The sequence below is a fragment of the Panthera uncia genome (assembly GCF_023721935.1).
Source record: "Panthera uncia isolate 11264 chromosome B2 unlocalized genomic scaffold, Puncia_PCG_1.0 HiC_scaffold_24, whole genome shotgun sequence".
NCBI lineage: Eukaryota > Metazoa > Chordata > Mammalia > Carnivora > Felidae > Panthera > Panthera uncia.
Window position 1 is genome coordinate 91,021,264 of NW_026057580.1, and position 25,768 is coordinate 91,047,031.

The window sequence follows — 25,768 nt, forward strand, 5'->3', positions numbered from 1 at the left end:
ATTCTGTGTGCATATATCTCCATGTCCACAAAATAGTTTTCTTGTTACAAAAACATTTTTTTTCTTAAATGTTATGTTAACACATGAGTTATAATCAACATAGCAGATTCATACTGTACCAGACACCCCCTCTGGGCCCTCTCCTGAGATAAAGGTTCAGAGTTGTCACACTGTGGTTGTATATCTGAAGAGGAAAGTCATCACATACCTCTGGGGTCTTTTACAGAGGGATTCTGTAGTACATGTGGCAAAGGCTTCGCCATACCTCCATGGATCCAATAATTGTAAAAGTCGGTCATCTCCGCAGCCACGAAGCTGCCAGACGTATACACTTGTTCTACTGCTTGCTTCTTCCAATTGGTTAAAGCCGTTTAATGACATTGGGATAAGACACCTGACATGAATACATCGGCCCATCCTTTAACATAAGGATCTGTTCCTCAGGGAATATCTGGTTTGGTATCAAGAAGCGTCTCCTCATTTCACTGTTTGTATCCACACTATACCAGTTCTGCATGTATTTTTGTGGTTCTCTTGTGAGAACAACTAAATTAAAGGTGGCGTTTCCTGCTGCTTGCCACCCTCTCTGAGACATAATTTCTTATAGCTGTTTTTTTTTTTTAATGTTTATTTATTTTTGAGAGAGAGAGACAGACAGAGTGTGAGTGGGTGAGGGGCAGAGAAAGGGAGACACAGAATCCGAAACAGTCTCCAGGCTCCGAGCTGTCATCACAGAGCCCGACGCAGGGCTCGAACCCACGAACTGTGAGATCAGGACCTGAGCGAAGTCGGGCGCGGAACTGACTGAGCCACCCAGGTGCCCCTGTTATAGCTGTTTTTTAATGCAACGTGGAATATCTGCTCTACTGCCCTGCCCACTAAAATCTTTTTCCTCCTGCAAAATATGAGCCTCATGCCTTGATCATTTAATAAAACATCCAAGCCCTTTCCCTTAGATTCACATAATCTGGACTCGCAGCATAGTTCACTGCTATCAGCTCCCAGCATAGTTTTGACTGTTGTTGTAAGGACCTCCTTTCTGTCTTTTTGAATTGCTTTCTTTGACTCATATATAGCTCCTCCATTCACTCTCATATGTTCATCAATTCAGCCACTAAAGAGCTATGAACTGATGGCCTGGTAAATGTCAGGTAATGTGCGAGGTACATTACGCAGCTAGTTAGACCAAATCCAGTGACCTCATACAGCTTACTACCTACGGGGGGTATAGGACTGAATTCTTTTTTTTTTTAATTTTTTTTTAACGTTTATTTATTTTTCAGACAGAGAGAGACAGAGCATGAACGGGGGAAGGGCAGAGAGAGAGGGAGACACAGAATTGGAAGCAGGCTCCAGGCTCTGAGCCATCAGCCCAGAGCCCGACGCGGGGCTCGAACCCACGGACCGTGAGATTGTGACCTGAGCTGAAGTCGGACGCTTAACCGACTGAGCCACCCAGGCGCCCCCTGAATTCTTAAGAAAGGCATGTGTATGCATTCCTAAAATATAGGTAAAATGTTTTCCTACCCACTACTAGATTCCTAAAAAATAACGTGTGACTTGAACCTTTCTTTGTTAAATGGAATTCAGGTTTTCAATGTCCTCAGACATTTAGATCTTATAAAGTTTATTAAGGAATCCTGTGAAGTTAATTTTATAAAAACTCAAGAAATTAAAACCTTTTTAAAAGGCAAAAAAAATAATCTTTATAAACAAAATCTCTATTTCAAATGAACTGAGGGTAATTGCTATTTAAAGGAACCCTGCTACAACATTGCAAAGAAAGTAATTAACCATCAAATTTTTAATAAATTAGGACTTTTAAATTATAATTTCTTTAACATTTTTTTTAATTGGAGAGAGAAAGGGAGTGCGAGCGGAAGAGGGGGAAAGAAGGAGAGGGAGAGAGAATCTCAAGCAGGCTCCATGCTCAGTGCAGAGCTTGACGTGGGGCTTGAACCCACGGCCCTGGGATCATGACCTGAGCTGAAACCAAGAACTGGATGCTCAACCAACTGATACACCCAGGTACCCCAAATTATAGTTTCTGTATTGCAAAAAGCAAGACCTTTAGCAATGTAAAAAATTTAATCAATAAGAAAAACAAAATGTGAATTATAGGAAAATCTAAATTGATATAACAAAAAGAAACACACAAGCAGTCCAAAACACAAAATCCTTTACCTCTTATGTTCTGAAGAAGCAACTTTCCCCGAAGTCTTTGCCTTAAGACCTTTTTCTAGGGCTGCCATTAACAAAATGCCACAGATTGGGTGACTTAAACAACAGAAATGTATTTCTTCGTAGTTCTGGAGGTTGGAAGTCTGAGATCAAGATGTCATAGCATTTGTTTAATTCTGAGGTCTCTTTCCTTGGCTTGTAGATGATGCTTTCTCCCTTCGTCTTCACATGTTCTTCCCTCTGTACCCATTTGTGTCCTAATCTCTTCTCATAAGGATATAGGTCATATTGGATGAGGGCTCACCCTAACAACCTCACTTTAACTTAATTATTTCTTCAAAGACCATATCTCCAAATAAGATCAGATTCCAGGACACCAGGAGGTTAGTGTTTCACTATATGAATTTTGGAGAGACACAATTCAGCCCATAACATGGCATGTCTCTAGGTTAGAAAACTCCAGTGTGAAAGTAAATTGCCACAGGTTTCATGACACAACCTTTTTTCCCCCCTTCTATAAAAACTTCCATGTGGATTAGGTTATCAGATAGCTACCATGTTCAGAATAGGGGCTTTCTATGATTGTTACTGACATGATAACAGTTCCAGCTTGGACCGGAGAGAGTAGAGGAATGGAAAATGGACCCACAAAATGGGTGGGAAATGAGTGGAAGAATGAGGCTGGAAAATGCTGCGGAAGGAGCTGCCTTCTAGAAGGTGTGCTCACAAGTAGCTAGATGAAGGCAAGGAGGAAGGCGAGGGAGCTGCAGAAAAAACAAAAGTTCCTGGTGCTTGCAGGCTGAGGGAGAGTCTAGTCACACATAGGAAAGGGGGTAAGCAAAGCTAAATTGTGATTTGCAAATTCGCTCTGATGGGGAATGGTTGATGATAAGCATTAAATGGTAGAGTTTAGGGGTTTTTTTGCTTCTTGCTTTCCAATTGTGTTTTCTATTTGATATTTTTGCTGTGATTCTGAGCCAAATTAGCACTTTGGAAAACATGGTCTCCAAAGATAGTCTTGATTTGGGAAACCGTTTTGGTGAAAGCTAAGCAGTGGTCAAAGCAAAAGAGAAAATGATTTGAAATGCAAATTATTTTAAATGCATAGGAAGAAAATCCAGTAGTAGGACAAATATTTCTCTCTTGTCAAATTTTAAGTAATTCATTGGTAATGAATTTTGTTGCGGATGATATAAGTTTTCAGCTCATAGTAGGCACACAATAAATATTTGTAAACTTTATTTCCTTTATGCTTGACAAAAACTTTCCTGTGAAGAAGCAACAAATCCATTTTCAAAGGCATTAAGATGTGCTTTCACTGCATTACTATTCTATCACCAGCAAGGAGGAGGGCTCAGATTGACAGACAAGGTTATAGTGAAACAGAAAGGAGAGGTGGTATAAAATATAGATCAATTGACAGGAATGTTGAGTTGATAGATGAGGAAGGATGGTGTGCATTGGAAGGGTCCTTGCAGGACTCTGGTGAGGAGATCACTAAGCTTGGGGGCTCTGTACCAGTTAGGAAGGGCTGAGAGAAAAGGCAATGACCTGCCCCAGACTCCACAGAGGTTGTTACACCCATCTCCATGGTTGAAAGAAAATTTCTAAATTTAAAACCCTGTCTATTTTACCCTTCTTAAAAATTTTTTCTTTGGATTCTGTGACACCACATTCTTTTTTTCCCCTCTTATGTTGCCACTTTTGTCCACATTTTTTAAAGGCTTTTTTTTTGTTTGCGTAGCCCTTGAACACTGGTGTTCCTTTTGTGTTTTTCTTTCCAGACCGTCTTCTCTGTTTTATAAATCTGATAGAAATCTACTAATGTGTAATAATGTATATTTATTATGTTTTGTATAGGTTGAAAATATCTTTATTTATAATGTCTTTGGTCATACAGAAGACTCTAACTTTGGTGTAAGATACTTTATCAATGTTCTTTGTTGCGGCCTTTGCTTTTTGAAGACCTTTTAAAGGTCTTCTCTACTTTGAAATCACATATTTCCAATCATATGCTTTCTGACGATTTTATGGTGTTGGCTTGTCATGTTTCAGTCTTTTACCTAACTACAGTTTATATTTGTAAATGGATTGGGGAATGAATTTAAGTTTCACTCACTTGGATGTTGCATTTTCCAAATGGCTAGCCTTGTCCTGACATAGCTGATGAAGTAGTCTGTTCCTTCTTGACTCATTCAAAACACCACCTTTATCATATAATAAACTTGGTATACATACTGATTCACTTTTAGACTTTGTTCTGTTCTATTGATTTATTTTTCTATTTATTTGTACCTCCATCAATACCCTGATGTTTTAGCTTTATAGTGGTTTAGTAGTTGTAAAAGACGTTGTCCTGTTTTCCGGTCAGCAGATTTAACATTATTAGTTATATTTTACAACTTGAAACACAATTTTCCTTAAATTCTATGACACCACATCCTCCTTTTCTCTTTTTATGTTGCCACTCCTTGTCCATATTTTTATAGATTTCTCTTCCTTTGCCTAGCCCTTAAATGTTGTGTTCCTTTTGGTTTCTCTTCAGATCTTTTTCTGTTCTCATGCTGGGCACACTTTCTGAGTGATTCCATCAGTGCATATGGCTTATTTCAACAATATGATGGTGCTCAAAACTGTTCTCCTAACCTACGTTTTTCTGCCCAGTTTGAGGACAACATATCCATCTTCACTTTGATGTTAGGCTCCAAACTGAACTTATCATCTTCCCTGCCAGACCTAACTCAATAAGTGACACCCATTTGCCATGGCTGAAACTTCAGCATCATCCTTGATTGTCTTGTTCCGTATTGTCATCCCACAGTAAGTCTTTCAACTTTCACCTTCAATCCATCACCAAATCGTGTTGATGACATTGTTCCCAAACAATGAGAAATCATCTCATATCTCTCCTTCTACATTACCCCCACCCTCATCCAAGCTACTGTACTTTCCCCCCTGGTCCTCCTGTCTCCAGACTTCTCTCTTCTGGTGTCCATACAACTGCCAAAGTCATGTTTCAAAATACGAATTTGATCATGTCCTTTATTGTTTAAAAGTCTTCAATATATCCCCATTTCTTTTGGAACAAAATCCCAATTTCTTAATATGACTAAAAAAACCATACTGTCTTCACTTCTTATCACTCCAGCCAAACTGAACTTGCTCTGGTTCCTGGAATAAACCAGGCTCATCTTCACCTGTCCATGTTTGTAAGTGTTATCATTTCAGCATGTAATACTTTTGCATCCTCTGTACCCTCTCTTTTTATTGGAGCGGCTCCTAATCATTTCAGGTATTCCTTCTCTTTTACCCGAGTACCTCTTACTTATCCTTTACAACTCATCTCAGATGTCACTGTTTTCAGGGAGAAGGCTTTGTTGAGTTAAAAATCTGGTGTTGATTTCTCTCCTATATACTCCCAAATCACCCCGAACTTCCCTACCACATTATTCACTCCACTGTATTATAAATCACATGTTTAATTGTCTGTACCCAGCACTGGACCATTCTGCTAATAGGGATACACTACTGCTATTTTAATTCCCTACTTGCAAACCTTTAATAATCCCTTATTCCCCAATGAGTAAAATTCAAATTTTAGATTTCACTTTCTATAATTTTTCACTCATCTACCATGTTTGCTTCACAATATATCATTCTTTTCCCATATCCTATACTCCCATTATACTCGACCTACAGGTCAGTCTCTCAATAGAGCACTTCTACCTGGCTCAGGACAAATGCAATCTCAGACATTATGCAAAGTCTTCCCTTTGTGGGAAGTAATATCCTCTTTCTCTGAATTCCCATTGTTATCTTTTCTATCTTTAGAGCCCTTGTTGCATCTTTCCTCTTATTACTGTTATAACAACCTGTATCTTACCCTCGAAGCCAAATATATGACTTTTAAAGGTAGACATCACATCCTGCTGATCTCTGTCAACCCCAATAGTGTGTTGAACATACACCACTGGGTTCTGCCAATAATTTATGCTCAATAAGTATTCCTTGAACAAATTTAATATCTTTAAGGTCACTGAGAAATCTATCTTTGTAGAGATGCAGCACAAAAAGAATCACATCTTCTATTCTGTTAATAGAGAAAATAGAGAGTTAAATTGTAAAGGAAAGAAAATGACTAAGAGTGGTCATTTCTATGAGTCATGAGCTATTTAAAAAGGGAATTTGGGAAGAAAATGAAGAAGCTGAAATAAGGTGGCTCCTTCTAGATTATTTTTATAACTAATAAATTGCAGAAAATGTGGTCACTTCAAATGTCATGTTTCAAAGAATACTCCAAAGTATATGTTAAATAATGGTGCCTGAGAAAACCAGCTAGTATTTTAAACACAGTAGTCTTAGATGAATCTTTGTGTGTGGTGGAAATGATTAGATAGATATAGACACAGATAAATCCTTAAAGTTTCTCAAGCTGCAAGTGGTGAAGTATTTATATCAGGGAGAGGAGAGTTGACAGTCACTTCTAGGAAACATTGACACTGTATATTGAATTTGTTAGGACTCTTCCTGTTATAAGTAACAGAGGGCCAACTGAAATGGCTGCAAGCAAAAAAGAGAATTCATGACTCATGTAACTGTATTAATTCACTTGGGTTGCATAACAAAATATCCTAGTCTGGATACTTAAACAATAGAAATTTATTTTTTCAAAGTTCTGCAGACTGGAAGACCAAGATCAAAGTGCTAGCAGAGTTAGTGTCTGGTAAGAGTTCTCTTCCTGGCTTGCAGTCAGCTGCCTTTTGGCTCCATTCTCTCATGGTGGAGACAGAGATCTTTGGTGTCTCACCCTTTTGCATAAGGGCACCAGATCTATTGGATTAGGGTCCTGCCTTTATGACCTCATTTAACCTTAATTACCTCCCTATAGGCCCTATCTCCAATTACAGTCAAATTGGGGATTAGGGCTTCAACATACAAATTGGTGTGGCAGTGGGGTGGGGTGGAGGTGGGGGGAGTGGGTGGGAACAATTCAGTCCATAGCACCGACTATTGGGAATTGACTTCTCAGAGACCACTATCTTGGTAGTGTGTATAGCTTCATGGCCACTCCTTTTTGGTCTCCTTCAATGGATCACCGATCATTTTCCAATATCTAAACATTGGATGATCCCAGAGTTCAGACCTTGAGTCTATTCTCATTCATCAAGTGATTCCATGCCCACCATGGCTTTCAATAGCATCTCATTTGCCCTTAGCTCCCCAGAATTATTTCCAAACTACCCATATGACATTTCTATTTGGATGTCTCATGGATATTGTAAAGGTAACATGCTGTCTGGTATCACTTTAATTCATGACAATTAAACTCACATAAGCCCTTGGTCATCATATTCTACTTCTATGAGAACTCCTGCTTTTTACTCTTCTGGATGACTATTTCATACCTTTTCTCCTCAAACCTTCCCCAATTCTTCTATCCTCTCTCTTAGTCCATACTCCTAATTTCCTCTTTTACTGAGAAATTTGAAATCACAGAGAGCTTTTACAATCTTGCACCACCATTACAACCCACTAAGAAATATACCTCTACCATTTACTCTGCCTTCTCTTCTGGTTCTATGGATGAATCATCCATGCTGCTTTCGAAAGCCAATCACTTTATACTAATGTTCCATCACTGCTGTGACAGATTAACATAAACTTTATTAGTTCATAGATCTGCAGGTGGCTTGACTAGGTACTCAGCTTAGAGTCTCAAAAGACTGAACACAGCATGTCAGCAGGGCTATGTTTCTTCCTTGGGGTTCTAGGGAAGAATCCATTTCAGGTTGTTCATTCAGGTTGTTGGCAGAATACAATTCCTCACAGCTGTGGAACTGAGGTAGCTGTTTCCTTGCTGCTGTCAGCTGGGGACAGCCCTTAGCAATGAGAGATCTCTCTCTGGTCCTTGCACATGGGTTCTACATCTGAGAGCCAGTAGTACTGTGTTGAATATTTCTGCTACTTAGAACTTCTCTAACTACTTCTTCTGCATCTCTCTTCTGCTTCCAGCCAGAGAAATTCTCTGCTTTTATGGGCTCATATGATTAGATTGAGCACACCAGATAATTCAAGTTAATCTCCTTCCTTTAAGATCTATCAGCTCAATTGTATCTGCAAAGTCCCTTTTGTCATGTAATATAATATATTCACAGATTCCAGGGATTGGTCATCTTTGGAGGGCCATTCTGCCTATCACACACTCAATGTCTCCAACTTTATTCCCTTCTCTCTTCTGCATCAGTAATTATTCTCCTCAATTGGATCTTTCCTATCAGCATACAAAAATTCCAATATTTCTCCCATGTTAAAAATACCTTCTTGACTCCACTCTCCCTTCCAATTATTGCCCCATTTATCTCCTCTTCTTGGGGGAAAAACACCTTGGAAGAATTTCCTATAAGGTCTGTCCCCACTTTTTGTTTTTTATATTCTCTCCTGACCTTTCATTCTTTCTATTGTATTGGACCTGATCTTTTCAAGGGCACAAATGATTACACATTCTAAATTCAAGTGTCAATTTTCAGTCTTCATCTTACTTTCGCTTTACAAAGCCAATCATTGAAAATTTCCTTTGTCTTCCAAGATCTCACCCTCTTGGTTTTTTTCTTATCTCTTAGAGGTTCCTTCTCAATCTCCTCCACTGGTTTTTTTTCTCATATTCCTGACTATCTAATGTTGGATTTCCTGGAGCTTTTTTATTTGTACTTCTTTCGGTAATTTCATCCAATCTCGTTGTTTTAAATACCTTGAATATACAACCACTTCCAAATTTATATCTACAGCCCAAACATAGATCTATCGTTCCCTGAACTCCAGCTTGTGTATTTAACCATCTACTCCATATCTCCTGCTCAATGTATCCTATATAATCTTTTACTTCGTTATGGTCTGTCGTCTACTCTCAGAAAAATCGAAGTTTCATGAGGGCAAGGGTCTTTGTGTTTATTGTCTGTTTGTTTTCACTGCTTTGTCTCCAGCACTTAAAACAGTGCCTACAGAGAGTACGTAATCAATAAATATTTGTTGCTGTTGAATGAAGGGTCAGAACCATTTTTTACTTCAGCTTAAAACCAGATTCTTCTTCTGGTTACCCCCATATCAATATGTGGCAACTCTATTCTAGTTTGCTCAAGCCAGGATCCTGGGAATTATTCTTGATTCCTCTCTTTCTTTCACACCCCACATCCTGAAACCCTGCTAATTCTATAAGCATACACACACACACACACACACACACACACACACTTCTAGAATTTGACCCTCTCACCTTCTTCACCTTCACCCAAGTTCAAGCCATTATTGCAATGGCCTCATCATTGGTCTCCTTGCTTCTATCTTTGCTTCTCTAGAGTCTATTTTCCATTCAGAAGAGAGAGGAAATCCCTTTAGAATTTATGTTAATCATAGGCATTCTTTGTTCAAAATACTCTTATTTGTTTTCCATTTTGGAATAAAGTCTAAATACTTTAAATGGCCTCTAAGATACTTCTTGATTTTGACCCAGACATATCTTCCTAAAACCACTTCTTCCTTTTACTCATTCTCCTCTAGCCACTTTATTTCCCTTGTTCTTGCATATGCTAATCATTCACCTAACTGAGGACTTTGCACAGCTTCCTTTGCCTGGAACTCAGAGACACAGATGATCTGCTTCTTCATCTCATTCAGGACTCTGCTCAAAGTTGCTTTATCATGTTGCTTCCATGATCATTGCACCTAAAATAGCAAACACACACACACACACACACACACACACACACACACACACACACTTTTGCCCTTATTTTCCTTCATTCCAAAGCCTTATTACCAATGGATATTATATAGTTACTTATTTTTATTGCCTGTGTTCCCCTTTCCCCCAAATGTAAACTGCTTGAAGGCAGATACTATCTGTTTTGTTCATTGCTGTATCTGCAGCATCAAAGATGAACCCTAACAACTACAGGCTTGTTTAACCCTAGCACATAGGCTCTTAGAGAGCTATAAATACTTCTTTTCTCAAAGTATCAGTATTAATATTTGAAAAAGGACTCTGGCCTTTCTTGAGTGATATGCCTACCCCTCAAATATTTTCTGTGTTTAGAGCAATGGAAAAATCTAAGTGGCCAGTCTGGGTCACATGCCCCTGTAATGGGATGGGAGGTGAGGGGTGGGGAGTTGGGGAAGGCTATGCAATCCATAGAGAAAGGAAAGTTTCTAAAAGAAAAAGAAAAAAAGAGGTTCTGTTAGCAGAATGAGGCAGGGGGAGAACGGAGAGAATATGGGGGAGGCAGAAACAACACAAGGCCACCACTGAGAGTTTCCAGAGTAGCAAGACAAAAACAGGGATGAGCTGGGGCCCCTGGTAGAGGAACTATCCTTAAATAACTGTACCTTCACACACTTTGGGAGAGGACATGCTGAAACCCCAGGCATGCCTGTATGGCCTCAGTGTGCCCAGCTTCTTGAATGACTCCCTGTGGGGATTTGCAGGAAGGATCTCCCTGTCTCCCTGGCGTGAATACTCCTGAGGCTTCTCCACACAAGCTGGAGGAAAGATAGAAAATCAGCGATCAGCAGCGTAAACATGATTTCTATTTTTCACCGCACGTAACATCACTCACCAGCTCATTTGCAGAACTCTGCATCCATGACTATAACGATTAACTAACAACTCATTTTTAGGTGAGTTTGAAAATGAATTAGTTTGAAAATAAGCAACAGCTGTGAAGCGGGCATATGTACATACACTCACATTTGGGGGAAAAAAAAAACAAAACATAAATCTTGCTGCTATTATTTAGCCCGAGGCTTTTGGTCTGCTTTTTGGTTTTGTTTTTGTCTTTTGATACACTCAACCCCAAGGTATTTTAAATTTTAAAAATTTATTCCTGAATATAGAAAATGTTCCTTGGGTCCTCCTGAGAGTGGGGTGCCCGGGCTAACCACAGGCACACACGCATTCCTCCCATAGTACCGTACGTTAAAATTAATAGCACATGCAGAGGAAAAACTAAACCCTTTGACGTCACTCTCGAAATGAGGAAACATAAACAGAAAAGGCTCCACTCCAGTAAGCTGCCAGAGCTGAAGCCGATTGGTCTCTGCTTTTCCTTGCCTGTGGCAACTGACGGCACCTCCCAGCCTCGCCGGCCGGCTGCCTGCCCCGCTCCCCCAGCCAGTCGGTGGGTCTGGGCACTGCAGCAACTCGGCTCTGTCCCAGCGCTCGCCTGGGAGAAAAGTGGTGTGCTCACCCAGAGAGGATCTCTCTTTCCACCTTCTTTCTCTCTCGATCTCTCTGTGTGCTGTTGTGTTTCTTTCTTTTCTTTCCTTTTTTTTTTTAATTTTTTTTTTTTTTTTTTACTTAATTATATTCCTAATCCTGGATGAAGTTGCTGGACTCTGCAGCACAAGTCTTCATGAACAAGCAGCACCGCTCAGAGATTTCACGGCATTCAAAGGTCACAGAACTGCCACTATGGTTAAATGTCTTGTTTAATGGTTGAGGTAGGTACGACCAATTTGAGCGGCAAGCTCATTTTTCTTGAGAGAACAGAATCACAGAGAGATGGCAGGAGTTTTATTTAAAATGAACCTGTACATATATTTATATATATATATACATATATATACTTTTTTTTTTTTTTTGGTCTGTAATCGTTACTACAGCAACCAGCTTTTGAATTTCCTTCCTTTTTCTAGGCGAACTGACTAAACATTATCACTTACCTTGAATTAACTGTTTCATTCCAACCAGCCCTAATGTGGGACTCCAGGATTTTCGCTGTGCTTGGAGCCCCCACTGAGGAGGGCTTCTCTCTCTTTTTTTTTCTTTTTTAATGAATGCAATATTTCTTCCTCAATGTAAATCTTAGAGTTGGATCATTTTTCCTTTTAGTGAAGACAGAATAGGAAAATATTGGTACAGAGCTTGGTGAGGGTTGCAGGACAGGGGGAAAATATCAGTTTTTTTTTTTTCTTAAGTTTGTCATGTTGTTTGGTCGCAGACTTCAAAATGAAGAAATTAGTAGGAGAGAGGAATAAGCTGGTAATAAAGTTGAAGGTAGAAAACCCTATAGAAGGTATGTCAGAAAGATGAATTCTTGATGAAAACGCACTTTATCACCTTGTTGCATTTTTTTTTTTTTAATATTCTGGACTTGGAAGTCGGCAGGGGAAACGGAGGCACTGAGTTAGATGACCAGTGATTTAGATCTTATTATGTATAAAGGAAACGAAAAAGTTCTTTATTCACACTGCAAATTTGCTAATTATCTTTCCTACAGTAGTTGAAAGCAGAGTGAGATATTTAACTAGAGACTTAAGTGATTGAGCCTGGGATCTAATTAATCATCCATAGATTCTGTTCCTCATGTGCTCTAGCCAGAGTGCCTGTTTGAGTAAATCTCTTTGCACCAGAAGGCAGGCGTATACAGTAAACACACTAAATGCTGCAGAAGCAGGGCAAATAACACAGAGCTAATGTTGTTTTCAATGACACATTATTATGCGCTGAGGGGGACCCCTGCTAAAGATCATTTCTGCCCAAAGAGTCAATTTTTGTAAAAACATTTCAAGTAGCATATGGTTCGCATGGATTTCCTTATTACCCTTCTCAAAGTTACGCAATAGCAAGTAAGACAGGATTATTTGAAACCATTACCCTGGTTCCAGTGTTTCTTACTTGATTTTTTTTTTCAAGGTTTCTATTCCCAACCTTGAGAAACAGAAATTTTAAAAAACTGGGTCATGTTAGCAGTAATATTAGGCAAGGCATCAAATACATTGTGCATTTCAAAGGGTTAACAAAATTAACTGCATAAGACTATAAGTTAAGAACTGCAAAAATATTAGCTCTGAAATGCAGAGGATGTGCTGTGAATGGACAATTGCTTTTCTGCAGCGCCTAGTGGGAAAACAAGGACTTTGTGTGTTGCAAATGCCTAACTGCAGCTCCTCCATTTCCTCTGCTTTATCTTTTATTCCTGGCTGGTGAAACAAAGATGGGTGTCAGTAGTTGCGTCTTGATTGACATTTTCTCCAACAAAATGAAGTCACTTCTTGTCTCCAGTAGAAGCCCAAAGTTAACTAGTTGCAACTGCAAAGACTGCCTCCTCTTCATGGGGATTTTTACCTGACACTAAGCGGTCCGATGTCAGACTCTACTCACCCAGTTGAACAACGTGAGAGAAAATCGTGGTGACTACGTGTCAGCAAAGTGGCTGGGAGAAACGCTTTTTTGAATCAAGTTACTTTGGGGAAGGGTGGAAAAATCCAAGATGTGTTAGGAACAGACACCAACTTAGGGAAAATAATTGTACATCTTTTAGTGCTTTCCACAGTGTCCAGCACAAAACTACTTATTGTCAGTTCTCAATAAATACCTAGTTAAAATGTTTGCTGAGCACTTACTACCCTTCATATATTATAAATTATTTAAGTGATTTTAAGAGATGGCATTTTTGACTGTTTTTGAAAAATATTTTTGATGTTAGTCTGGCCTAAAATGTAATCTAGAAATCAACACATCAATGGTACAGATGAGGACATTCCAAACGTTGGCTTGTGTTGTTTTCAGCCAAAAGACCTCCTACTCCAAACAGATTCAAAAGTAAAATCACCAAATTTCCTCAAAGTGGGAATGTACCACCTTGAATATGCCTCTGCCTCACAATTAATCTTCCAAAGTCTAATTTGTTCCTAGCTAGGTTCAGATCACAGGGGAAGCTACTCATCAACTCACACAACATAGTATTAGAAGGAATTTTTTAAGCAGTAAGCCAATCTCAAGCAAGATGAAAAGGGCATCATTATCAAAATTAAGAATTAGGATTGACTTCAGAACTCCTAAAGGTAAAAGCTAACAGGTATTCTAAGTGGTTCAACTCACACTGACTTTTGGGGGGTCAGCTAATGGGGAAAGTAGGTAACTTACTGAGGGCCCTCAATGTACAGAATGTCTTATCCCCCAAATCTCACCACCCTATGGATTCAGCACATGTATCCCAAAGTAGCCTATAGACAAGCCTATAGAACTCCTCTAGGAGGTACATCTGGCTGAGGAAGAAGGGATTGCATTTGGACATGCAGTGAGACCCTCTCCCTCAGTGCCTTCTCGTGGTGGCATTCCCATTTCTCCTAATGATATGCCTTGGGGAACACTTCCATCCTTCACATGGAAGCAGTTGTGCGATCAGTACTGTTGGCTTCTACAAGTATCCTAGGTGACTTTGTCAACATGCTAACTTTGATGCTTGAGATGATGCATACTTGGTATATTAGCAATTTTTAAAGTGCTTGATATGGAAATTTGGGAGAGGGAAGGGAAAAAGGGATGTAGAAACCCCAAATGACAATATCTGCTGTATTCCTGCGTTATTAGAGATTTGAACACAGAGAGAGAAGTGTCTCAAAGTTCTAGCATATAACCAAGGAATTTATACTTTCCCAAGAATCATTTAAGTATCTAGATGATTTAATTTGTACTTAGAAAGTGACTTCACGGAGAACCCTAAAAAGAGGAGCAGACAGAGACAAGTGACCAGGGTGGGCGCCCTCATTCAGGCTCTAACTAGCTGGGTAACTCTGAGCCATTGCTTCATTATCTGTAAAGGAAACGGATTATATTATATTTCTAACAGTAGTTTTTAGATGAAACGTTTATAGCATTCTTAATCTCAATTCGGAGTTTTTTATATAATTCCATTCATAAATAAATGTGAAAATGTCAAACCTTTATTCAAAAGACATCAAAGTGTGCTCTCAACATGTGAAGTAAGTAAAAAATAGATAAGTGATGAGTCCCACTTTTGGGAAGTTTATATTCTGGTTGCACATATAAACAAATAGCACAGTCTGTGCAAAGAAATAAGTGGGAGAACAAAGGAGAGTTTGCGAGGGAGGTGATGATGAAAAAAAATGAAACAGAAGAGGTGACTTTATCCAAATTGGAATTTAAGAAAAAACTAAATTTTCTGTCTATGTATTTATTTCTATTATTGTGATCTTTAATATGATCAATTGAAGGCATTGTCATTCTTCTGAAATAATATATGTAATGGTGTTCTTAAAAAATATAATGTTGGGGAGCCTAGATGGCTCCATCAGTTAAGCACCCAACTCTTAACTTCAGCTCAGGTCATGATCTCCTGGTTCCATTCTTGAGTTTGAGTCCCACATTGGCTCTGCTGACAGTGTGGAGCCCACTTGGGATTCTCTCCCCCCACCTCTTCCCCACTGATGCACTCTTTCTCTCTGCCCCTCCCCCACTCATATGCTCACATGTGCACGCACACCGGAGCACTCTCCCTCTCTCAAAATAAATAAATCAACCTTAATATTTATTTATTTTTTATCCCATTTGTTGAATTACGTTACTGTACAAGCCTCAGATGGTGAATTATATCAGTGAATTAAATCAATGGAAATGATAGTGTCTTCTCTATCATTGCTTGAACTTGGAATCCCTAGGAGTTATAGAAAGCAGGAGCCCTTTGAGAACTTTAACAGAAGTCCCAGATGCCAGCAGTCACTTAGCACAAGGAAGGAATGGTCACAAGCTGCATGGGCTTGTGTTCTGGGAAGTGCCCTCAGTGCTAGGAAACTTCACATAGTGGCTCAGAACTTCCAGAGATGACCCATGTGACTCAGGGCAAATTTCTTACATTTTAGAGTCCTCTGTTTGCTCGTCTTTAAGTGAGGCTATTGGACTATTTCAAGGATGGCTTCTTCCTTCCCAAATCTGTGATTTACCCTGACAAGATTAATATTGACTTAATACCGTTAGTTTGTTTTTTATTCTTCCACCTCTTCCATCCTTTCTACCACTTCCCTTTATTCTTGGCTTTCGCTCAGTTATCCAAATTCACATAATTTCACCTCCAAAATACTCTCATTGCCAAAGGCAAACAAAAGCAAAACAAGACCTTGGGTTTTGGAGAATTTCTCCTCAGGAAGACTATTGCTTCCCAGGAAAGGTCACGTATCCCTGCTCCATTTCTCTTGTGTGAGGCTGATGTGCTACTCCACGGCCCTGGCACTCCTTCAGACAGTAAAGGGACAGCTACTGTTTGTAGCTGCGGATTTACATGTTAGATGACAAGTGTCTTTTTCCAAAGTGCCCATCACTATCCTAGATTTTCTGTATTATTTCATTTAGTATCTCCTTACCTCCGATTCCAGTTTCTTTAGAGTAACTGACAACCTGTTGATAATTAAATTGGAGGAATTCTCAGAAGGAACTTTTTTTTTGGTGAACTGGCTGTCCATTGAGTACCTGCTCTGAGGCCTTGCCCTGATGAGGAGTCGCTGCCTCATCTTAGTGGTAGGATTTGGTGCAATTCAGTTACCCGAATCCAGACACTGGTGAGATCTTGCGTGGGTCAGAGCATTTCTGCTGGCATCGCCTCTGGATGACAGTTTAGTTAACAGCTCAAGCATGTGGAGCAGGGAGCAGGGTTTGTAGTTTCAGGTAAACCTAAAACTAACTTGACACTAAATACACAGGAAACTGTTAAACAATATATAATTTTTAATATACTAATGTATAACTATCCCAATATTTTGAAAACCCAAATCCTTTCATGGCTGCTTTATTTGCATATAGTATAGAAATAAGAAAATAATAGCCTTAGCCAATATGCCAGCAAAGATAGTTTATGTCATACATTTAACCTTCCTCCCTGTCTCCTTTCCTCCCTTTCTTACATTTGTAAAGAGAATGTGGAAAAAATTAAGATTGGTAATGAGATGTTGATGGAGTTTCCTTTTGTAAAATTTGGAGATTTGTTTTAGTTTTTCCTTTCTAGTGGTTGGTAAATACACATAAGGTTTTTGATTAAAACTCCTGTTCAGATTATTTTCTTATTAATACCTTTTGTGTTTTACATTGTCATAATGAACATATCTATAAGAAATACATAAAATATCCTTTCCACATGATGAAAATTATCATTACTTGCCCACAGCTTCAGACATACAAAAGAAAGATTCTGTTCAAAAAAGGAGTTAATACATGACTTAAATACACTGAAGGATATTTAAGAGTTTTGAGTTCTAAGAATATTCCTTTCTTCTCCTGGGATAGGAGGTCAGGTCCTGGGCCAGTCTGGATGAGGGCCGTTTCCAGGTATAGACATAGGAGGTTAACATATACCTGATTTGGTCAAAATCTGGTATCTAAAGATATCAAATGGCCAATGATTTACATATTCTTTGACCCTAGTAAATTTTAGTCTAAGAATATATCAAATTATATTTACTTTTATACTGTTTGTAATATTAAAAAAACCCAGAAACTTCCTGAACCCAATTATAGGTGAGTTGTTGAATATGTTACTTCAAACCTATGCAACAGAAAGCCACACAGTTATTTAGAAGAATGTGCTAGATCTACATACACAAGTCTGGAATGGTTTTTGTATGTAGTAAGTGAAGAAAAAAGTTACATTAACACTTCCACAGCTATATATACACATTCATACACACTGATAGAAAATTTCTGAAAATTCAAATAAAAATCATAACAATGGATGTCCCTGGGAGAATTTGGAGATGGAATGGGAGCAAGACTTACTTTTCAGGTATATACTTTAGAATTGTTCCAACTTTTCTCCCCATAAACCTATTATGTCTACCATGGGGGAAATTACAGAGATTTATGTATTATTCTGTGATACTTAAAGTTGAGAACAAATAGAAAGTAAAATAAGAGTTCTATTTTGTTTTTAAATTGCTTCATTAGCTTCTTCCTTCAATCCTGTTGAATTTTCCCAAGTGCCTTTGATATGGTGAGGGAGCACAGTATGACCAGGAAGTAACAGTCCTAAAGTGAGGAGATAGATAAACCTTCACTGCTGTTTGAGTAACTTTGGGCCAATCGTCACTCTGAGGACAAGTTTCATCATGGACAAAACAACGGGCTTAGTGAAGGCCAAATTACCCTCCAGCTTTCACATACGCCTAAGAAAAATTTATGGCCTGTTGTGTGCCCAACTATTTGAGACTTTTCTCCATAAACGGAATGTACATATTTTACAGTACATATTTTATTGGTTTGTACATTTTACCTAAATTTTCTGTTTTAGAATTGGTCACTTTGGTTTAATTTTTTGAATTAATTAAATATGCAAAATTTATATTCATCCAAATAGTGTTTAGGGAAACTGTTCATCATTGATAGACTCTTTAAATTAAAATATATGATATCATGTATTCAAAAAACAGTAGAAAACACTATTTGTATTTAGACGTGTAGTTTATAATACAGGCAACTAATGCTTCAGTTTGAATATGATTTATACATGTTTTGGTTTTACAGGAGAAAAAAAAAAGACTTTCATTTCCCTTTCTCATTATGCCACTTGCCAGCTGTGTCCAGTCAGATGAAAGAGCTCAGTCATTCACAAAAGTGTAGAAGCAGCCTCATAAAAGGAGATGCTGCGGTAATACAAGGGTCTAAAGAATGCCTTGATTTAGAAAAGCTCATTAAATTTAAGAAAAAAGTTGTTTTTCATGTCATAGAAACAGAGTATATTTCTATGTCTTTAAGACTAGTGTTCTTGCTTTTTCAACTAAATGAAGACAATTTCAATTTTGTTTTTAATTCGATGGTGAAAGGTATTAGTCGTTTTAGTTATTCAATACTTTTTATTTTATATTTTTCTAGACCTTTTTACTATGTTTGGAGTAAGGAATAATCTTTAAGTAAAAATAAAATGAAAGAGATAAACATACCACAGATAAGAATTTGTGTCGTAGCAGTTTTTCAATGACCAGAACCAACATTCTAAACTTCTCTCCATAAAGGCACCTTTTGGGATGAGCACTGGGTGTTGTATGGAAACCAATTTGACAATAAACTTCATATATTGAAAAAAAAAAACTTTTCTCCATAAATCTCTTTTAATTGTTAAAAATATATTGATCACTTAATTCAATGGCTTAGAAATAAAGTAATTGAGAAATATTGTCCTCTTTTGTATTAGTATGTTGTCTCCAAGTGCCTATGCATGCTTATGAGAGGGAGAGATTGAAGGCAAGGACTTTCTCGAACTTAAAGACAAATGTATATAAAAGCTTTTTACGCAGTTATTCAGTTCAAAAAGACTGAGTTGGAGAACACTCCCTATTTAAGATGCCTGTAAATCTTTTAAAAAGAAATAAATTCATTTATTAAATTAAGTGGTAATAATTATAATTGTTTAAAATTCAGTTTGTGTATTTTATGTGGTAGAAGAGAAGAGAGAGGAAGATAAAAAAGAAATTCAAACTCTCAGGGGTACTAAACTTGTAACCTAAAGCCTGAGTTCAATTCCAGATGCTGGTCTTACTGAGCGTAATACTTTCAGCAAGTTATTGATCATTTTTGACTTTTTGAGTCTCTGAACTATAAAGTGAGGTACCTGTAGTTTCTAAAATTTCTCAGATTTACTTACTGTGCAGATGGATGGCTTTCCTATGTCATTAGTGGCTCAGTTCATAGCACAAATGTCAAGTCCTCCATTCTTGAAACACTCCTGTGAGGAAAGGATTAATTATGCCCATTTTAATGAAAAGGAAATAGAGGTTAGGAGAAGTTACAGCTAAAAGAGTTGGTATGCAGCCCCAGCTTTTTAATGACAATTTTTTATATATATTTTAAATGCTTTATGTTTCAAATCCATTTGTAATCATTCTAAGCATGAACTGGAAAAATATTTATGCAAAACATAAAAATCTCTGTTTCAAATGTTAAAGCAATCTACTCGATATATTATTTATAGGAGGTTCCAGTACATAAAGGAACAGCACTATTTCATTTTAAATGCATTCACAAAGGATGAATCTGACACTTTAAACTTCAGAAGTTTGGCTGTGAGAGGCAGTATAGTGTAATGGGGAACAGTGCAGAATCTAGCACCATTCATTTATTAGCAATAAGATCCTGAGCAAGTTATTTAATATCTTTGGGCCTCATTCGCCTTACTTATAAAAGAAAGAGTTTATAGTTGTAGCCTCATGAGAGAGTTGAGAAGATCAAATGAGTTTTACTTGTAAATGCTTTGAACGGCGTGTGAAAGAGAGTAAGCATCGTGCGTCTATCAGTTGGTACTGTTTTCTTACAAACTTTAAAAGTTATTTCATGAAATTGTAACAATTTTGTGTATAGTGCTGTTGGGTGCTTTAACATTTAAGAGAAATACAGTGTTTTATTTTTTTTAACTTTCTGTATTAAGTAATAGTGCACAGACAGAAAAATTCACATCATATAAATGTACATAATGATTCACTTTTTAGAGGTGAAGCTCTGTGTAACCATTACCCAAGCCGAGATATAGAACATTCTTACCTTATTGCCACATCAGAAATCTCATCACCCCTCCTCCATTCTTTCATTCACCGTCACACTGTGAGACCCATTCAGTTGTTGCATGTAGCTGTATTTTATTTTCATTATTCCATAGTGTTTCATTATCTGAATATGCCCATTCTACTGTGGAAAAACATTTGAGTTGTGTCTAATTTTCAGTATTATAAAGAAAAATACGGGCCTGGGTATTCTTGGACCTGTCTTTGGGGCACAGGTACATGTATTTCTGCTGAACGTATACTTAGGAGTAAGTTTCTGGCCAACAGAGAATGTTAATGTTCAACCTTAACAGAAAAATTCAAAATTGCTCCAAGTGGCTAAAATAATTTACATTCCCACCAACCATGCATGATAGATCACTTCCTCACTAACCTTACTTATTAGCATTTAGTAGGTGCGTAATGATAGCATATCATAGTTTTAATTTGTATTTTCCTGATGGTTAATTAATTTGAGCACTTTTTCACATGTATATTGGCCATGTAAACATCCTCTTTGTCAAATTTTTAAACAAGTTATTTATATATTAATTTATGGGGATTCTTCATATATTTTGATACCTTTGATTGCTATATTTTATGCAAATATTTTCTTTCAGGGACACTTGGGTGGCTTGGTTGGTTGGGTGTCAGCCTCCTGATTTCGGCTCAGGTCATGATCTCATCGTTCTTGGAATGGAGCCCCTCCTCTAGCTGTTAGCGCTGAACCTGTTTGGCATTCTCTCTCTCTCTCCCTCTCTCTGCCCCTCCCACACTTGCATACATGAGTGCATTCTCTCTCTCTCTCTCTCTCTCTCTCTCTCTCTCTCCCTTTCCAATTAAATAAATAAACCTAAAGAAAACAACAGATACTTTCTCCCATTGGTAAAATTTCCTGTTTTCTTCTTCAAGATTATTTTGGTCATTCTAGGCTCCCTGCAATTCCATATAAATTGTAGAGTTAACTTAAAATTCCTCCCTAAAAGCCAAATCACTGTTAGGATATTGATCAGTTGGGGAAGACTAACATTTTTCCTGACTCTTCCAATTTATAGCAGAGTTTATCCCTCCATTTATTTAGGTCTCTATTAAATTCTTTCAACAATATCTTCTAGCTTGTTTTGTGGCCATTTTACACATTCCTTGCTAGATGTAGTACTAAGTACTTAGTATTTTGATATTATTCTAAATGTTATCTCTTCAATCTCAATTTAAAATTTTTGTTACTAATACATAGAAAAATAATTTTTTCTGTATCAATTTATCAACAACCTTGCTAAACTCATTTATGAATTCTAATACTTTATTCTATAGATTCCTTTCATTTTCTATGTAGGCAATCTTACTATCCCAAAATATTCACAGTTATATATCTTCTTTTTCAATACTGAACTTTGTCTTACTGTACTAGTTAGGAGTTTCAGTAAATTGTTGAAGATGATAACCATGAGTAAATGTATTGTTTCCAGTCTAAGAAGGAGAGTTTTCAATATTTTTTTACATTCGGTATGATACTCTATGTCTGGAAGTTTCTGTCTATCCTAATTTGCTAGTCGTTACAAATATTTGACTTACCAAATGTGTTTCTGATATCTATCATGTAACTTTTCTCTATTATTCTATTGTGGTGGTGATTGATTTTACAATGTCAAATCGAACTTGAAGCCCTAGAACAATTGCAATTTGGTTATTGTATGCTGTACTCTTTTATAAAATCCCTTGTTACCTTGTTTCTGGATTGCTAATAATTTTCAGGATTTTGAAACGATGTTGATGAAAAAGAGTAGCCTAAAGATTGTTTTGGCAACAATCTTATCAAGTCTCCACTGACCTCATAGAATTAGAAGAATTATTCTTTTGCAAGTGTTTTGGGAGAATTTATGTAAATTCATGTTATGTTTTCCTTAAATATTTGTTAAAAATTATAAATAATTCCATCTGGTCCTGGAACATTTTGTGGGCAAGTTTATAGTTATAGTTTTAATTCCACTAATCTTTGTGGGCTATCCAGATTTTCTACTTCTATTTTCAGTTTTAGTAAGCTGTGTAGTTCTAGGTCTTATCTATATTATATACATTCAGTGACTATCATGAAGTTGTTTGTAATACCCTGTTTTAATATTAGTATTTTTATTCTTGCTACTAGTTTATTGTGCCATTTCTGGTTTTCTTTTCCCTATGGTTTTGTCAAGATCAATTTCATTAGCTAGTTTAAGTAAATAAATTTTGCTTTTTTATTATTTATTTATTTATTTATTAAACATTTATTTATTATTGAGAGACAGAGAGAGACAGAGCATGAGCATGGGAGGGGCAGAGAGAGGAGGAGGCACAGAATCCAAAGCAGGCTCCGGGGTCTGAGCTGTCACCACAGAGCCCGATGCAGGTCTCGAACTCGCAAACTGCGAGATCATGACCTGAGCTGAAGTCAGATGCTTAACCGACTGAGCCACCCAGGCGCCCCAATAAATTCTGCTTTTTTAAATCTTTATGTATATTTGATGTCTATTTTTAATTTCAGTTCTTTATTATTCCCTTCCGTCTCCTTTCTTTAGGTTTATTTGCTGAGGTTTTTTTTCTATTTTTTCAATTTTTTTTTTTTTTTGGCTCATTACTTTTCAGTTTTTCTTCTTTTTGAATATATACATTTAAAGCAATACATTTTTCCTCTAATAGTTGGGGCTGCATCCCAATATTTAGTGTTTCTATTATCAGTTAGCTCAAAATAATTTCAATTGTAATTTCTTTTGGGACCTATAAATTATTTTAAAATGCCTTTATTAATTTTAAAACATATTGGGACTTTTTAGTTATCTTTTTGTGATTGTTTCTTAGTATAATTCTACTGTGATCGTAAATCATACTGCATATTATTTAAGTCTTCGAAATTTGTTGCAGCTTGTATGTGTGACCCACTGTATGGTAAACTTTTATATATATTTCACATGCACTTGCAATGAATGTACATTCTGTGGTTGGTAGATACAGTGCCAGTTAGAAAATTGGGTAATCATGTTATTCAGATCTATACTTTTACTGACTTTTTTCTGCTTCTAATTACTGAAAAAGATAAATTCATGACTCCAAGGTAATTGTGGATTTGTCTATTTTTCCTTTTCATCCTGCCATCTTTTACTTTATACATTGTGTTAACAATGTGAAATAGCCATTTTTATGGATCAAAATAGTGGAATATCATCATTTTTATATAAGTTAAACTAATACACTAATATTTTAATGGTGTGCTGTTAGATCATACCTTCACAGTGGGGGTGATAATTAGTTCTTATCACAAGGTTTATAGCCCTCCAAAAAGACTTAGTACACAGATATACAGTGTAAATGGTATTAAAATTTCAGGAGGGGAGGTAATTAGGGGAAAGAAAAACTAAAAAGGCTCCTTAAGGATATCTAATGATACCATATCCATGATAATGGAAAAACAGGGTGAGAAATCCTTAAGCTAGACAAATTTAGAACTGTTACATCTTCCTGGTGAAATGAAAGTTTTCTCATAATAAAACATCCCTTTTTTTTTTTCTCTATTAATCCTTTTTATGTACAGGCTTATTTTCCATTCATTCGGTTTTTAATTTTCTGTGTTTATGATTTAGATTTATCTCTTTACAGTAGATGGAAATATTGTTTTATTATTCAGTCTGATTATATTTGTCTTTTCAGAGGAGTATTTAGTCCTTTTATATCTAATGTAAGAGTGATATATTTGAGTTTAAGTGCTGACTTACTATGTACACTCCATTTTTATTTCCTGTTTTATATTTCTTTCTTTCTCTTTGCTAGCCATCATTTGCGTTGAGTATATTTGTCATCGCATTGCTCCTTTCCCATTAGCTTGTTATTTTTACACTTTTTCACAATGTTTTACTGGTTACTATTGAGGTTACAGGATGCATCTTTGACCTAATCAAAGTATAATGCTAATTATTAGTACTGTTATCACCATACGGGAAATTTGAGAACCTTAGAAGGAATGTTTTAACTACTTTTGCACCTCTCCTGAATTATATGCTGTTTTCAGGTATTCAGTTTTATATAATTTAAGTCCAACAATAATGAATGTAACTATGTTTTTATACAATCATATATACTCTTCATTACTTCCCATGTCTCTGACATTACATATAGGATTTCTTTTAGTCCAGTGGTGATTTGGTTCAGGTGTTTTTTTTTTGTTTTTTTTTTCTGAAATGACTTTATTTTGCCCTTTTTAAATGTGCATGGTTCCTAGGAACAAAATTCTATATTGGTAATTTTCTTTCTCCACCTCAAGACATTATTATATTGTCTTATAATTTTTACCGTTTCTGTTGGTGTCAGAAAACAGTATTTAAAAGCAATTTCTCCTTTTTACAAAAAAATTTTTGACTATTTGTAATTCTTTATACCTTCAATCTCCAGTAGTTTTCCCATTATTGCTTAGTTGTGGTTCTCTTTGCATTTATTCTTATGAAGATTTGTATGATTTCTTAAATGTGCATCTTGATATCTTTCAACAATTTTGGAAAGTTACCGTTAATATTTTCTTTTAATAATTATTTTGCCCCACTCTTTCTCACTGTTTTTAATGGGACTCCTATTGCATATACGCCTAATCTTTGAACATTTCTACCTCCATTGTTTACCTTTGGTTTCTTTGATCTTCATTGTGGACATTTTCTTTTGACCAGTATTTTATTTTCCTAATTCTTTCTTTAGCTGTATCTGATCACTCAATGAATCCATTAAATGAGTTGACAACTTCTGTTATGATATTTTTCAGTTCTAGAATTTCTAGCATTTTTCTGTAGTTTCTACATCTCTTTCAAAATTCTCAATCTTGTTTTTCATATCCTTGAGTATATATTATACATAGTATTTTGAAGTCTTTGTAACTCTTGATTTATATCTTTTGGGTGACTATACTTAATATCTGCTAGTGCTCTTGGTTGTATCAAATTGTCTTACCTTTCATATGCCTGGTTATTTTTGGTGGAGTACTGGACATTGTATATAAAATATATGGGGATAACTTGAGGTCTAGTGTGATATTCTTTCTCCAGATAATATTTACATTTGTTTCTGTCATGTTACCAGTGTCAGCAATAAACTTGTGTTTTAATCTCAAATGAATATATATGATGTGTTCAAAACAGTGGATGGCATAAAATAAGTACTGTGGAACTATCTTTTTTTGTTTGTTTATTTACCTTTCATTGTTGTCTACTGGCTATGAAAAGAGAGAAAGGGAAGAAAGTATTAAGGATAATTTATATGG

General features: G+C 36.7%; 1 protein-coding gene across 2 annotated transcripts in view; it reads left to right on the top strand.

Moving 5' to 3' along the window:
- PDE7B (phosphodiesterase 7B) overlaps positions 1-25,768 on the top strand; it is a 578,460-nt gene that overhangs the window by 253,196 nt on the left and 299,496 nt on the right. The window contains exon 1 of one of the 2 annotated variants that reach the window (XM_049654413.1): positions 11,261-11,673. The exons of the other annotated variant lie outside the window; for it this stretch is intronic. Within the exon in view, the coding sequence (XP_049510370.1) occupies positions 11,653-11,673 (21 nt within the window). The 5' untranslated portion in view covers positions 11,261-11,652. Of the gene's footprint in view, positions 1-11,260; positions 11,674-25,768 lie in introns of those variants that run through there. 2 annotated transcript variants of the gene reach the window in all.